Consider the following 16,593-nt stretch of genomic DNA (forward strand, 5'->3'; position numbering starts at 1 on the left):
GCTTACGCGTTTCGGCCGCAATCATAGCCTGCTGGTTACTAGACACCTGTGTCTCATTAAAAAGAATAAACGAGGGGCGGAGCCTACAGCTGTTGCGGCAGGACGTGTATGTGAAGAGCTCCTGGACTCAATCAGCCTTTTTAGAATTATTTTCTACAATTTACCTATTTTTTTTAATATTCTGAGCGGCAAAACCTTGCATGACTTGTGAGGAATCTGGGAATATCAAGCATAAAAACGGACCTACCTATGTTCCTCAGCAACCAGCCACGAGGTTGGGAGGCCTTACTTGTAAGTCTAATTGTCTGTATTGTTAGGGCTGCCACACATATGCACCTCCCCCAGGACCCTGGGTCATCAAACCAGTTCGGTTGTAACTGGACACTTCAAGAACTATTCATATTTATCACCATCATTTAACTATAGCGATATTGGCATCAGCTTATAGAACTGGTAACATGGAGGAACTCTTTCTACGGGAACTCACAGACTTGCTAAATTTCTACCAAAGGACATTCATGGAGCCCCTGTCTTCCGCTTTCAAACCTGGGCTGTTAGAAGCGAATTCTACTCATATACAGGAAGATCCAGTTGTGACACAGCTTTGGGGCCCCGGTACCGACTTTTTTCACCCACGGCCGGCAACACAGGATTAGAGGTGGGTTGTAAGACCGGATGTGTCAAGGAGGAGATCGCCTCAGTGATCTATGGGAACCGGGGGAAAATATTGTGCCACCTATTAAAAAATTTCAAGCAACCAATTTGGATTTGGGAAAGAAGAGTGCTGAGACGATACCCTCATCATCTGGTGCTCCAGAATACTCAGGCACCATTCAATAATCGACGTCCCAGATACTTAGCTGCTTACCGTCAGGTCAATATATAATCGAACTGGAGGGGTCGCATGAGGAGAATGTCAGGCTACCCATGGCGAGCGACATGGGATTAGATGCCGAGGCCTTGATCTGTGGTTCTGACGACATGAAGCAGGCATTGCGACCGCTAAGAACCCTAATACAGAAGTCGGCATTTAACTGCTCACACGGAAACGGCAGTAAATATGAGCCACCATGGAGGGGACTATGACAGAGTTCCAGAATGCTGGTATGCATAGTTTACAATGGACGATTGAGAGGCCCTTTTGATCAGGGAGGCCAGTTCTACTATTTACCTTTCTGATATACATGGGGCATATAAGAGATTCTGACAGGGTTGAACTGTCTAAGGCTCTGCTCCGTTTCATTGTTGCCCACATTTGGTGTTAACTCTGCGCTATGATTATTAAACCACTGTAATCAGTTGAGGAAATGTTAATTTAGGACTTATTTGTAACCTGCCTAGTTTTTCGTTTGTAATCTCTAGTTCTATGCTGTATTATTCCTCTATAAGTGTGTATATAATGAGTCATATGCTTATTTAGGTACCTCTGAAATTTTATTTTTGCAGTTACATATATCCACATACCAGTTGTTTACTTCACTCCTACTAGGGAGCCATCATATTCTAGGGAGGTAAATAGCATATACCCCACACATTACCCTATCAGCATGGAATTTCATCGGCTTAGTGTCTAACTACATTTTATTCTTTAGGCTATTACGTCTGTGTAGACATATCCTGGTTCTTTATGTGTAGCTTGAATATAAAGAGGCGACTCATTAGTGTCATAAATTGCTTGAGAGATACTCCTGATGTTTTGTCATTATGCCACCTTACTGCCAGTGGCCGAGACAGCAGGGTGTGCTGAACTATATGATACGCGGACCTGGGTGATGTGCCAAAAGGATTAGATTAGGAGACCCTCAAACAAATACGTATTTTATTAGAACCCCAAACAAATAAGTCTGTTAGAAGCCCGACAATTCAGAGGAGGTCCAGAGTTAAAGGGACATAATACACTCTTTTTTCTTTGCATAAATGTTTTGTAGATGATCTTTAAGTTTTATGAGAATACCGTCAGCTACCTACTCCAGCTCGCTCCGGTTTGTGTAAAGGGTTTGTGTAAAGGGTCTTTTCATATGCAAAAGAAGGGTGCTACTTGCAGTGGGCTTTCCAGCTACCTTTTCAACAGAGCTAAACTGAGAGCTTCTAAGTTAGTTTTTAAACAGTTTTATACTGGATGTTTATATCAGTATCTGTGAATCTTATTTATAGTAGTGTCTATTACATGCAGTTATATGAAAATGAGTGTATACTGTCCCTTTAAGGCACCTATACGCTGTAGGTTACTAATATTGGTTAATGTTTCCTTCGTCTTAGAACTATGTCAGTAAGATGGTTAAACACACTCTTATATTACACAGACGCCCTCTATCACTCTTGAGAATCATTGACTCTACCTATAGACACTTTCCATGTTTTCATTAGTATATTCCTAGAGTTCCACCCACTTACGAATTCACCCATTTCCACATTCCTCTTATTCATAATTTGTATTAATTTAGCTGATTAACTTAACCCATAGAATTATTATTCAATACAACAGGAATTACATACTCCCAACTGTTTGGTGGTCCCTACTTTCATTATTATGGCACAAACCCATGCTCCATGTATTTCCCTAAATATTATACTTAAGGGTCCAAAAATACCTCTAAACTACACGCCCTACTATTTCCACCTCACTCCATGTTGCCCTATGTGATATGATGCATCCCACATCGAGCTGATAGTCCAAATGACTATATTCTGTTGCCATATTCTCAGTGGATGGAGATTTTAGCCATATATTCTTATTGGTGTTTTGTTTTAATAATGGTTGGAAGGTCCAAAAAGTGACCTTATATTAATACAATCTTTCTACGATATAACCAGTTGCCCCATGGGAGGTCCAAAAGTGGCCTCATCTGTCTTGGAGGAGATGTAAAATAAGGGTTTGAGATTGATACTTTTTATATGTTCATAAAGGTACTATTTAGACAGTCGAATATTAATATATGTTGCATTGTAGTGCATATTTACTGATATTATCATGAATCCCATTTCCCTGTCATTGAAATTGCAGTCTGTATGATTTCTTATCTTTAGTGCCTGTGTGCATTTGCTGCTTTTTACCTCAAAAAAATACTAAAAAAATAAATAAAAAAAATAAATGATAAAACAAAATGCGTTATTTGCTAATACAGAATACACTCTTTCAAAGTGCCAGTGCTCACTTACGTAAAACCGAACATATTGATATATATATATATATATATATTAATTATATAGTGAAATGGGTAATCAAATAAACTTTTATCAACCTACCATCATTAAAGTCACAGTCAGATTAAAGTCTGAGATAATTTCTCTTATAAACCAGTTGTGATAAGTTTTAAATCATACAGTACAACGACATACAATTCATGGGTGGCAAATTTTCATACATCAAAAACTCATAGGAAAATATAAATATAATATGATAAAACAGTGGAAATCAAATCAAAGATCAATCACTGTAAGTAGGGAAATTAATAAATAAATTAGTGTACATTAAGGAAATATTGGAAGTTTACTCCCAATAATTAATAAAGTCATAATCTGAGTTAAGACCATGGGTAGCGTGTGTTCAATTTGAACACCCAAAACTTCTCACGTTTGTTTAGCAATTTCAGCCTGTTTCCACCTCCCTTGGGGGCACGCACCTTTTCTATGACACACCATTTGAAAGTATTTAAAATTCTTTTGATGCTCGTTCACAAAATGCTGTACTATGTGTGTGGTTGATTTGCCACATTAATCGTTGAAGTGTTCCCTTATCCTAGAGGAAACATCCCTGGTGGTTAAACCTATGTATTGCAGATGACAGCAATCACAGGTAATCAAATAAATATCCAAGTACTGCTACAATTGTAACAGCCATATAAATTAGGTTTCACCGGTGGTTATGGATACAAAAGTATCTGATAAATGTGCAAAGTCGCAAGGTATACATTTACGATGGCCACACAAACATGCCATTATGCAGTAGCCAAGAAGTGCGAATAGATTTAGTTTTGGTCAATTTGGTTGGAGATACATAATTGCCTATAGTCCTGCATTTTCTAAATGAACACCTTAGACCTGACTGGACTAGGTTCTGTAGTTTGTCATCTGCTGACAATAGGGAAAAGTGCTTTTTCACAATCTTACATATGTCATCATACGGAGCGCTGTATTCACTTACAAAAGTGACCCCCTTATACGAATCCTTTCTTTGTTTTCTACAAGTAAGGATTATCTGTCCATAATGTCCACCTCAAGTCTAGCTTTATTTATAACTTGTTTTTTATAACCTCTAGCTTTAAGTCTTTGGGCAAGGCTATCCGCTTCTTGTACGTATTCCTCAGACAGAACAATTACGTCTTAGCCTTACAAACTGGCCCTTAGCTACTGCATACGGGACATGACGAGGATGGCAACTGGTGGCATGGAGTAGAGTATTACCAGTGATAGGATTGCGATATACCCTAGAGTGTATATGGCCGTTAGTTGTGGCTGATAACATGATGTCCAAAAAAATTATGGACTCTTTCTGAAACTCAAAAGGTAAATCTCAAGCCAATTTGGTTACCATTGAGGTAGTTTAAATGCCAAAACCTGATCCAATGTGCCAGTCCAAACCATCAAGAGGTCATCTATAAAGCGCTTGTATATTCCCTCTAAAGGGATTAGTATCTCCAAAGATGTGGGAATGCCCCCACCAACCTAAAATAGGTTGATGTAAGAGGTTCAAACTTGGCCCCCATCGCAGTCCCACATCTCTGGAGATAAAAATGATCCTCAAAGAAATTGTGTGTGTTAACAAGTGTATCACCCTGATCACAAATTTCTGAAAGGGAACATTATAGTTTGTACAGTGTTTTAAAAAGTGTCCAATGGCTATTAGGCCAGCCTCATGGGGTATAGAGGTATACAAGGCCACCACATGAACTGTTAGCCAATTGGACTCTGATGTCCAAGTAATAGTGTTCAAAATATTTAGCACATGTTTTGTGTCTTATATGACTAGCCAGAGAGGTGACCAAAGGCTGCAGAATACTGTCAAGCTAGAGTGACAAATTTTCCAAAAGGGAATTGATACCACTTACAATAGGGTGCCAAACTACATCTTGAATCGATTTATGGACCTTTGGTAGATGATGGAATAGTGGTGCACGAGGAGAGTCAATTATTAAAAATTAAGCAGTATCCAAATCAAAAAATCCACCATCTACCAAATTCTTCAGTTCTTTGAGGACTCTATTTGTAGGATCACAAGGGAGGATTGTGTAGTTGATGGGATTATCAAGATGTCGATACGCTTCCTTAACATAATCTACCCTATTCACCACTACAACTGACCCCCCCCCCCTTGTCTGCATATTTAATCACAATCTGTTTATTAAACTGAAAATTAAGAAGAGCCTCCCTTTCCTTGATACTGAGATTGAAGTGCATATTGTTTTAAGTGTACTTTAAAGGGACAGTATACACTCATTTTCATATAACTGCATGTAATAGACACTACTATAAAGAATAAGATGCACAGATACGGATATAAAAATCCAGTATAAAATTGTTTAAAAACTTACTTAGAAGCTTTCAGTTTAGCTCTGTTGAAAAGGCAGTTAGAAAGCCCACTGCAAGTGAGAAACAAGACACTCCCCCTCCCCCTTCTTTTGCATATGAAAAGACCCTTTACACAAACAGGAGCAAGCTGGAGAAGGTAGCTGACTGTATTCAAATAAAACTTTGGGGCTTGGTTAGGAGTCTGAAAATCAGAGCAATGTTATTTAAAAATAAGCAAAATTATGCATTAAAAAAAAACAAAAACAAAAAACAAAAACTTTATGGGCTTTATAAATAGATCTACAAAACATTTATGCAAAGAAAAAATGAGTGTATAATGGCCTTTAAACTCTTAAGATAATTTTCAACCCTTTTAGAAAAAAGTTTCAACTATAGAACCTCTGCTGTGTATGGGATAAAACTCATCTGTTTTTAAACTTAGGGTATTTGGTGCAGTCTTGTGATGGGGGGGGGTCGACTGTGTGATGGGGGGGGTCGACTGTCTTGTGCCAAAGATTCCAGAGACATAAGGTCACATTGTTAAGAAAAGAAATTCAATTCCATCTACATCACTGCTAGAATATTCAAAATGACCAACATTATCAGCTCATAGACCCAGAAAAATGTTTATGTAGGGTGATGCTCCAAATTAACCTGTTCACGTCAATGACAGTCTGGAACAGGTTTAAATTAAGAGTTGGCACAAAAGTTAGACCCAGCACTTTGATTTGTGCAGGTGTCAATATCATGTCAGGAGAGATTTGTTACTAAGTGGGTTTTTACTTTGTCTGACCCGTTTTCCCTCAACTGGTATCTGTCTTGTACTGGCTGTAGCTGTGTGCCTCCTCCCTTGGGGGTGTTGATGACCTGGGGAAAAACCTGTTCAATATTGGTTTTGTCAGATTGCATATGATGTCCATTACTAGCACCTGATGTAATGTTTGTAGGTTCCGCTAAAAACTTAGTCTTCGGTCTCACTATTGGTGTTTGGGCAGTTAGTATACTCTTAGTCTGAATTGGTTGATCTGTCGACTTTGAAGCAAAATGTTTTTGACACATTCTGTGAAAGCTCATTTTGAAAAATACACATTTTTTTGTGCTGTTTAAAATTTTAAACAAATTTGTCTTATGTATGTGGACATAGTGAGTGACTGTGCTATGTGTGAGTGTGTACAGATTTGTGTCTCAGAATGAGGGCCCCAGAGGCAGAATTTTTTTTTTTTACTTTCTGCGATGAGATTTTTTTTAATGGAGAATTTTTCTGCAGGTTATTTTAAAATGAAATTCAATTTTAATTTGGGCAGTAACACTAAAGCATCAGTTCAGTTGCAATATGTTGATTAACTGGAGAATAAAGCAATTCTAAAAGTATTAGAATATATTGCAGGAGTTGAAAATTGGATTGCAAATTGGCTGCAAACAAAAACAAAAAAATTAAATTGTAAAATGTCTAGAATAAATTGGTTTCCTTTTCTCTTGATCTAATATAGAAATGTAGTAATAAAAAAGGTGCATTGCTCATAAGAATGTCATTCAGAAAACACACCTTTGCAGACTGGGAAAAGTTAGGGGGCTGAGAGACTCATCACTGCAGAGCCAGTCAATACTGAATATTTGACTTTTCATTTCAAACAGCGCTTTGCTGTAGATGCACTGTGTTAAGGAAAACTTACACAGTGCTGCCAGAGCAATGCTCTTTTTAAAGAGAACAACCTGATGTGGAGCAGCACTGCAAAGTTAAAGCAGTAACAGTTTCTGCATGTGTCCTGTTCTTTCTGCCGACATGCTCCATTTTCTGCAATGACATCCGCCTTGCGGATGAGGGCCCACTAGTTTTCTGTGGTCCTATGATTTAAGCGGTGTCCGAGTGTATATTTTCTATTGCTTACCTACACCTTGGTGTTCAAAGTGGTTAAACACATAGTTAAAGTATATGCTGGCCAGTTTAAATGGGTGGAGTCATTTGAGGAGTGGGGCTTAAAGAGGTGTGGTCTAGCACCCCACTGGATCCTATGTACTGCACTATAAACTTTATTTCAAGAAAGCAAAAATTCAAGTACTGAATGATCTTCTGAGGGGCCTGACAACTACATTTTAGGTGTGGTTGATTGTGGCTTGCAAGTGGAAGAGGCAACCTGGCACCTGGATTTAAACCCTAATCCAGGGGGTCGACAAATCTGTTTAAAATTTAGGAGCCAGTAAAAATATTTAGGAGCCAGACAGTGGTATTTGTATATAGAGATATAAAGAATAACCCAAAAACTTAGAAGCCAGGGGTAAAATTCTATGAGCCAGTGGCTCCTGTGTTTGAGCCCTGCATCTACTACAGAATACTAAATACCTTTACAGAACAGTTTGCAGTGTGTAAATGGTTTGATTAAATATATCAACATACCTGAGCGAGTGGATTTGGAGTGGGCAGAAGTCCTCCTCCAGGCAATAAACCGGCCACTGCATTAGCTGGAGCCAATAAAGACAAGGCTTTTGTTTCATCAGGAATTACTCCTGCAGAGAAACAAGTCTGTATTAGATTTTCTATTTTTGGAGGAACAAACAAAAAAAGAAGAAGGATACACACAAAAATTACACCCAGCCATTGTCTCCCTGATCAGCCACTTCTCCTTGTTGTGCTCTAAATAGTTTACCATTAATTGTAAGCCAATCATTTTGACTTGTCTACAAATTGTTACAGATTCTAAATAAAGAAATTGCACAATACACACTACTTTTTTTGTTCGTGTTAACACTGCTGAGATTTCATCACCTGTACTCGATTTTTAAGTCATGAACCAAACGTAAGCAAGCACAGTCGGTTCTCCAGGGGTGTGCTCTCAACTTTCAAAAGCTGTTTTATGAACAACGACTCGTGCCGGCTGCTTCACTATAACGCACATAGAAAAATCAAAATACACAAGACAAAAAAAGAGTTTGATTTAGGGGGGGTTAATAATATGGAACAATTCACTATTTTGTATACCTACCATATAATCGTGTCAGATATCTGTTCATTTTAAAGAGACAGGAAACCCAAAAAAAATAATTTCATAATTCAGATAGAGAATATAATTTTTAACAACTTTGTAATTTACTTCTATTATCTAATTTGTTTCATTCTCTTTGTATCATTTGTTGAAGGAGCAGCAATGCACTAATGGTTTCTAACTGAACACATGGGTGAGACAATGACAATCGGTATATATATATATATATATATATTCAGCAACCAATCAGCAGCTAGAAACTAGGTTCTTTGATGCTCCTGACCTTTCCTAGATAACAAAGGATAACAAGAAAAGGAAGCAAATTAAATAAAAGTAGCAAATTGGAAAGGTGGCCCTCGTTTTACAACGGTTCAATTTACACCGTTTCAGAATAACAACCTTTTTTTCCAGTCATGTGACTGCTATTGAGAAGCAGTGCATTTATTAAAATAGCCAGTAGGTGGAGCTGTCCGCTTGTGTTGCAGCGCAGCCAAGCAAGCTGAAATCAGTTTAACCAGACCTGAGCTATCGAGCAGATTTCAAAGCAACAAGATCTTCCTGTCTATAAATAAGTCCAGATTGGAGTGCATAGAAAGAACTGTTTGCAGAAAAATGCAAGTGAAGTCTGTGTTGTGTGCTTATTTTATTAGGTTTATAATGCTGTTTAGCATTTAAAGTCTTCATTTCAAAGCTTTAAAAATAAATGTATTAGGTGTTACTTATGACAATTTTGAGAGGGGCCTGGAACCTATCTCCCTCACTTCCCATTGACTTACATTATAAACTGGGTTTCAATTTACAACGGTTTCGATTTACAACCATTCCTTCTGGAACCTAACCCCGGCGTAAACTGAGGGCTACCTGTAATTGTATTCTCTATCTGAATCCTGAAAGAAAATTTTTGGGTTTCATGTCCCTTTAAGAACTGGTCAGCGAGTGTATTTTTTTTCTTTGTTAAAGCATAGGGCTTCTGATTTTGCGTTTTTTTTTGGAGGGTAGTACGGCATTTTATTACTGTTTTGAGAACTAAGGCTATTTATTGCATAAATCATATCCTACTGATTATGACTGCAAAGAAATTTGAGAAAAAGCTAATGCAGCCAGTTAATTCATCTAAGCATGTGTGTCTACCCTCTACAAGTGAGCTAAACAGCAATCCCAAAGACAATTACACAAGTAAACAAATGCTTTACATGTCAGGAAAATATAGGTTTTTTTTCTGTGTGCCCATACCCCCAAAATCAGAAGTAAAAGAAAACAAAAATGAAACTTTAGATTTGCAAATACCAGTAATTCGTCTTGAATGCACATTAAGAAACTGCATGTCATCATAAAACATACAATATGTACAGGGCACTTAAGAGAAACTGGATAAGCTGCAGAAGAAAACTGTTGAGTGGTATTTTCAGCAGGGCCTGGTATATAGTTCAGGCTGAACCAGGGAAAAGAACTGTAAAACACAACAACAAAAAAGAAAAGCCACTGTTAAATAAAGGTAATGGTTCCTTCCCCCTATTCTGTGAGATTTAAAACAGATTGATATTACACAGCAGTGTTATCTTGCATGTGTCCACTATTCAGTTTAGATAATAGTTTTTGAGACAGGGGGTAATGTTACTTGAAATGCTGGGCTTTAAGTAGGTATGCCTTTGCATATATCAGCTGAGTATATTATAGTATCTCTCATGGGACAGTATTGCATGCATGCGCCCCAAGGTGAAATCTATATATCTTTTTTTCTACTGAGACAGCATATCATGATTCATGCACCAAATATATTCTAATAAGGACCACTTACAAAAGAAAATAAATGAAAAAACAAAACAATGAGAGCCCTCACCAGTTTTTAATTTTTTAAAAAAATTGTATTTACTTTTTACTGCTGCCTTTCTAGAACCATGAAATACGGCATGGATGTGTTGAAATGAAGAAAAAAAAAAGAAGAAAAGAAAATTAACCAGGAAACCTAAAATCTTCCCAAAATCTAACTTTAACATATATGGTCCAAAGAGATGAAAGTAAGAAATCCTCCTGGGGGAAAAAAAAAAAAAAAGGTTTTCCCATCTAGTGGCTATGCAATTCTAGTTCAAAAGATATCACCTGAGTGAAAGCCGGAATGGAACATTAAAAAGGGTCAGTGTACGCTAATATTTTCTGCAGTTTAATGTATTCCCAACTATCCATTTTAACTACTGCAGTGTATTAAATGGTTTGCAAATAGCTCCTTCGCTTATTTTTTCTTTTGAAATAGCTAATTTTGCCTATTATATCCCCACCCATACTGAACATTTTAAACTTAAAGGGACACTGTACCCAATTTTTTTCTTTTGTGAATCAGATAGAGCATGCAATTTGAAACAACTTTCTAATGTACTCCTATTATCAAATTTTCTTCATTCTCTTGGTATGTTTATTTGAAAAGCAAGAATTTAAGTTTAGATGCCGGACCATTTTTGGTGAACAACCTGGGTTGTCCTTGCTGATTGGGCAGCACCAATAAACAATTGCTGTCTATGGTTCTGAACCACAAATTTACTGGCTCCTCAGCTTAGATGCCTTCTTTTTCAAATAAAGATATCAAGAGAAAGAAGAAAAATTGATAATAGAAGTAAACTAGAAAGTTGCTTAAAATTGCATGCTCTATCACAAAAGAAAAAATTTGGGTACAGTGTCCCTTTAAGTTTTGGTTACATAGAAAAATCATGTAAACAAGGAAGGTTAGATAAAATAATTCTCTCAGTGGAGGCCTGCGATGGAGAGCTATTAAAAGCTTTATATTCCATTGTTCTCCTCTCAAAGTACTGGCCTTTTGAGTAAACAGTAATTAAAAAAAAAAGATAAGGGGAACTTTGTGCAAATAATTAGATAACATAATGAGGTGGTCTCCCTACAAGATAAGCCCAATGCACTGGGTTGTGGTTTTAGTTAGTAGAAACCGTTTTACATATACATAAAAATACCTAAAAGGAACAATTACCCATACATTTTAAACTATGCAGCTGATAAAACAATTAGAAACACATTAAGGAAAACACAATTTTCACAGTACACTGTCCCTTTAAAGCTGGCAGTTCAATAATGGACTATACATTCTGAATATTAGTGATGAACAACACAATCTTCAAACTAAATTCTTTAGGAAAGACTAGTGTCAAAAGCATTTGATAGAAATAAAACGCAAAATCTTGCAAAGGCAGTTCACATCTTTGAAAGCTCCATGTGTAATTGCTTATTTAAAAATTACATTTAAATAATGAAGTAGAATGCTTCACTTTATAACGTACAGAAATGTTTAACTGCTTGTATATGCATTTTTTTTTAAACAAGTCCTTGCCCTAAATAAGTTAAAAGGGACAGGTTATTTCACACGCTGTATTACTTGAGCCAGCAAAGTGGCATATCAAAGTTCTACAGATCCTGGAAGTCCGTTTTAGAAAAGCCCTACTGCGATTTCACATATTAGAGGCATTATGGCAATATGCAACATCACCAACAGCATACAAAGGAAGCAAGTGTGCACGAGTGTGGCCTACTGCAGTAGCAACACCACCATATTATCAGATTTTAAAGTGATGGTAAACTATCACTAAAAATAAAGCTCACCTTCATTCATAAGTTAATTTCTTTTTTTTTTTTTTTATTTCTCCACAGCTTCACTGCTTAGCCAAGCAGCTCTGATGGCACACGGCACTGCTTATTTTTCAAAGAGGTGATGCTTCCACCTCTTAGCCAATAGCCTGCATGCCAAACAGCATTATTCTGTAGGCACACACAACTATTCGCTAAGAGGTGGAAACGTAACCTAATTGAATAGATGAGCAGTGCCGTGGACCGCCACAGCCGCTAGGCTTAGCACTGAAGCTGCAGCGAATTAAAAGGCACCTTTTCATCAGTTTATTTTTGTGATGGAAAATCCTAGCGTTTTTGAAACACAAGGATTTAGCATCACTTTAATAAGAGCATTTTCCTTAACGCAAGTGTTGCAAAAATGTTTCTAATGTAGTTATAAAAAAATAAAAAAAGCTCTTGGTTTCTTTCTGCAAAGGGAAAAAAACTTCCATGTGCACTCAGTGTGCATAGCCATTTCATATACAAACTGACACACACTATTCATGCGTTTAACTTCAGTCATCCCCTTGGCATCACATGGCTAAGACAATGCAGACAATAAGAGGCTGTATCCAGACAGTTATTTTATTGTGCAAAAACATAAGTCAATATTAAGTGACATGAAATCATACATTTTTTGCATGATTAAGATACAGCATAACATTTTAAACAACTTTCCAGTTAACTTCTATTATCCAATTTGCTTGCTTGCCAACAAAGGGTACTAAAAGAACAAAGCAAATTAGATAATAGAAGTACAATGGAAAGTTATTTAAAACTGCATTACGTAGGAAAAATGCTGCCTTTACTGTACTGTTAAAGACAACACACTGTCCACATAGTAAACTGGGACAGATGCATTACCCTTAAAGCATCACTACTACATCCCTTTTAAAGTAGGGCACAGACAAAATTAAACTATTCTATATTGCTTGAGTGAATTATTGTAAAATTACTGCCCCCTTAAAAAAAGCTTTAAGTTTTAACCTTAAAGGGACATAAAACAAGTTGGGATAAAGACAAAAAAAAAATAATATGTACTTTAATTACTTTACCTGCAAATTTATACTGCAGTGCCTCGCATTTAAGTGTCCGAATTGTACAGCTCTAACTTCTATATATTAGAATATATATATATATCTGGAAGCAAATAAGCTGCTGTGAACTCAGTTAAAATACATTGCCTGTGGTTCCTGATGTTAAACACTGATAAGGGGGGGGTGGTGGATCGGTCAACTCCAGAAAGCATAGCTATGTTAGTCATTTTGCTTATTTTTTAAAATACTTGCCAGCAGATTTGAAATTTTTTTTTATGCAAACTATTTTTACTTAATTAGCCCTTTTAGAATATGCACAGATCTCAACATGTTTTATGGCACTTTAAAGGGACATTAAACTGAAAATGTTTCTTTTGTAATTCAGACCGAACACACCATTTAAAAAAAAAAATAAAAAAAATTGTAATTTATTTATATTATTCAATTTGCCTGGAGCACTACATGACAGGAAATAGTGCTACCATCTAGTGCACTTACAAATGGATAACACTCTTGAAAAGCTGCTGCCATATAGGGCTCCGGAAATGGGCTGGATCCTAAGCATACGTCCCTCTTTTTCAACAAATTATACCAATAGAACAAAGAAAATGACAATAGAAGTAAATTAGAATTTTTTTTTTTTTTTAAATCACATGCTCTATGCGAATCACGAAAGAAAAATGTTGTTTGATATCCCTTTAAAAAGGGACAGGAAACCCCAAAAACTTTCTTTCATGATTTGGAAAAAACATACAATTTCAAACATCTTTCCAAATTGCTGGTATTATCAATTTGGCTTCATTCTCTCTCGTTATCCTTTGCTGAAGGAAGAGCATTGCACTACCGGCAGCTAGCTGAACACATCTAGTTAGCCAATTATAAGAGGCAAAAATGTGTGCAGGCACCAATCAGCAGCTAGCTCCAACTAATGCAGGATATTTGCATATTCTTTCAACAAGGGATAACCAAAGAAGGAAGCACATTTGAAAATAGAAGAGAATTTAAAAACAATTTAAAATTACATGTTCTATCTGAATCATGCAAGTTTAATTATGACTTTCCTATCACTTTAAGTTTTAAAAAGTAGGAATTACAAAAAAAATATATGTATAATACCCATCACTAAACACTCTATTTGAAGAAAAAGAAAAGGTCTACAAACAAAACAATCCTAGCATTTAAATAATTTAGGCTGTATATATTTGAGAGCTTTGATAAACTCAAAATCTGGTAAAATGATGGTTTCAAGTGAAGGGAAAGACCTTGTTTTTATTTAGAAACCATTATAGTTTGGAAAAGAGGGCTGCTTGCTCATAGAGTGGAAGAAGCAGTTGTTATAAAACACTTGTTAAAGCTGAATAGGATACTACTAGGTGACCATTTTGAACTGAAGCCCCACTAGGTAGTAGGTAGTTTAAGGGACACGAAACACCTTGTAATTACAAGATATATCTGTTGTGTTGCTACAGAACATGAGCCAAGTCTAAACATTTTTCAAGGGCCATGATACCCAAATGTTTAAACACTTGAAAGTGATGCAGTATAGATGTAAAAAGCGGACTAGAAAATATCACCTGAACATCTCTATGTAAAAAAGGAATATATTTTACATCAAAAATTTCCTAAGTACTCACACCCACTGCACAGACACTTTAAGGAGCCAGTCAGGATGATTGTCCCAGGACTTGCAAGGGACTGTGCATGAGGCATGCAGTCATGTATTGTCCTATTCAGTTAAAGGGACACTGAACCCATTTTTTTTCTTTCATGATTCAGATAGAGCATTTAATTTTAAGCCACTTTCTAATTTATTCCTATTATCAATTTTTTTTTCATTCTCTTGCTATCTTTATTTTAAAAGGAAGATATCTAAGCTTTTTTTTTATTCATAACTCTGGACAGCACTTTTTTATTGGTGGATGAGTTTATCCACCAATCAGCAAGAACAACCCAGGTTGATCACCAAAAATGGGCCGGCATCTAAACTTACTTTCTTGCATTTCAAATGAAGATAGCAAGAGAATAAAGAAAATTTGATAATAGGAGTAAATTAGAAAGTTGCTTAAAATGTCATGCTCTATCTGAATCATGAAAGAAAAAATTTGGGTACAGTATCCCTTTAAAGTAAGTTCTCTAAAATCTCATGAGATCACAGCAAAGGCAAAGCCTTAACTCAGCACTGCTGATTGGCTATTCAAGTGATTTAGCATATGAGTATTATGTTCCTTTAAAATAAAACATCTTGTTCGCTGATGATGATTTTCCGTAGCCAAACTCCACCCACCACTTGCCTTATTTGGAGGATCCAATCTGGGCTTGAGTCTGCAGACAAGGCTAGCCATGGTCATTATGTTAGTATAAAGTGCATGGATTTGTAATTTCCTGCTAAAGCCAATTAAAAATGTTTCCAGAGCTAAATTGCATGAAAAAGGGGCAAAATAAACAACAAATGTGTATTGCTAGGCTGTTTTACGACACAAATATTTATATAAAAATCAGTAGCCTACTGTTATAGTAAGTCAGCATTTTAAAGGGACATTCAATGCAAAAACTGATGTTCTAACTCATTAGAGCAAACTATTTTTGCATTACTTATCCTACATAAGCATTTAACTCTTGCAACCGAGTTGGACAGATAGTACATGGCTGGCACACAACCTATGTGTCAACCCCTTTATGGGAGTTAAAAGGACATGAAAAGCAACATTTTTCATGATTCAGATACATACAGTTTTAAACATACTTTCCAATTTTCCTCTATTATAAAATTTGAATATTTTTCTTGGTATCCTTCGTTTAAAAAGCAGCAATGCACTACTGGGAGCTAGCTGAGCCAATGACAAGAGACATATGTGCCGCTACCAATCAGCAGCAAGCACCCACCTCCTGAGCCTTTAGGTATACTCTTGAGCAAAGGATACCAAGAGAACAAAGCAAATTAAATAAAAGTAAATTGGAAAGTTGTTTAAAATTGCATGAACGGAATCATAAAAATGTAAATTTGACTTCACTGCACCTTTAAACACTTAAAACTACCCATTACACTGAATTCAAACAACGCTGTATTAACAGATACATTATTAAATATATATTATTTGGCATTTGTGACCGGTGCTTTATAAGGCTGTTACTTATTGCCTACTGACATAGAATGAAACTACTTAGGATTTACAGGGAAATAACGCAAAACATTCAAACTCATGAAATCAAGTTTAGAAAAAAAACATAATTTATGTAAGAACTTACCTGATAAATTCATTTCTTTCATATTAGCAAGAGTCCATGAGCTATTGACGTATGGGATATACATTCCTACCAGGAGGGGCAGTTTCCCAAACCTCAAAATGCCTATAAATACACCCCTCACCACACCCACAAATCAGTTTAACGAATAGCCAAGAAGTGGGGTGATAAAAAAGTGCGAAAGCATATAAAATAAGGAATTGGAATAATTGTAC

General features: G+C 36.4%; 1 protein-coding gene across 5 annotated transcripts in view; it reads right to left on the reverse strand.

Moving 5' to 3' along the window:
* The window catches only part of SRSF11 (serine and arginine rich splicing factor 11), a 110,972-nt gene that overhangs the window by 75,856 nt on the left and 18,523 nt on the right, over positions 1-16,593 (reverse strand). For 4 of the 5 annotated variants that reach the window (XM_053693363.1, XM_053693361.1, XM_053693362.1 and 1 more), the window contains exon 3: positions 7,904-8,013. In XM_053693363.1, the coding sequence (XP_053549338.1) occupies positions 7,904-8,013 (110 nt within the window). Of the gene's footprint in view, positions 1-7,903; positions 8,014-8,272; positions 12,167-16,593 lie in introns of those variants that run through there. The other variant, XM_053693364.1, reaches the window with a different exon arrangement.

Source organism: Bombina bombina, chromosome 10 (genome assembly GCF_027579735.1).
Source record: "Bombina bombina isolate aBomBom1 chromosome 10, aBomBom1.pri, whole genome shotgun sequence".
Taxonomy (NCBI): Eukaryota; Metazoa; Chordata; class Amphibia; order Anura; family Bombinatoridae; genus Bombina; species Bombina bombina.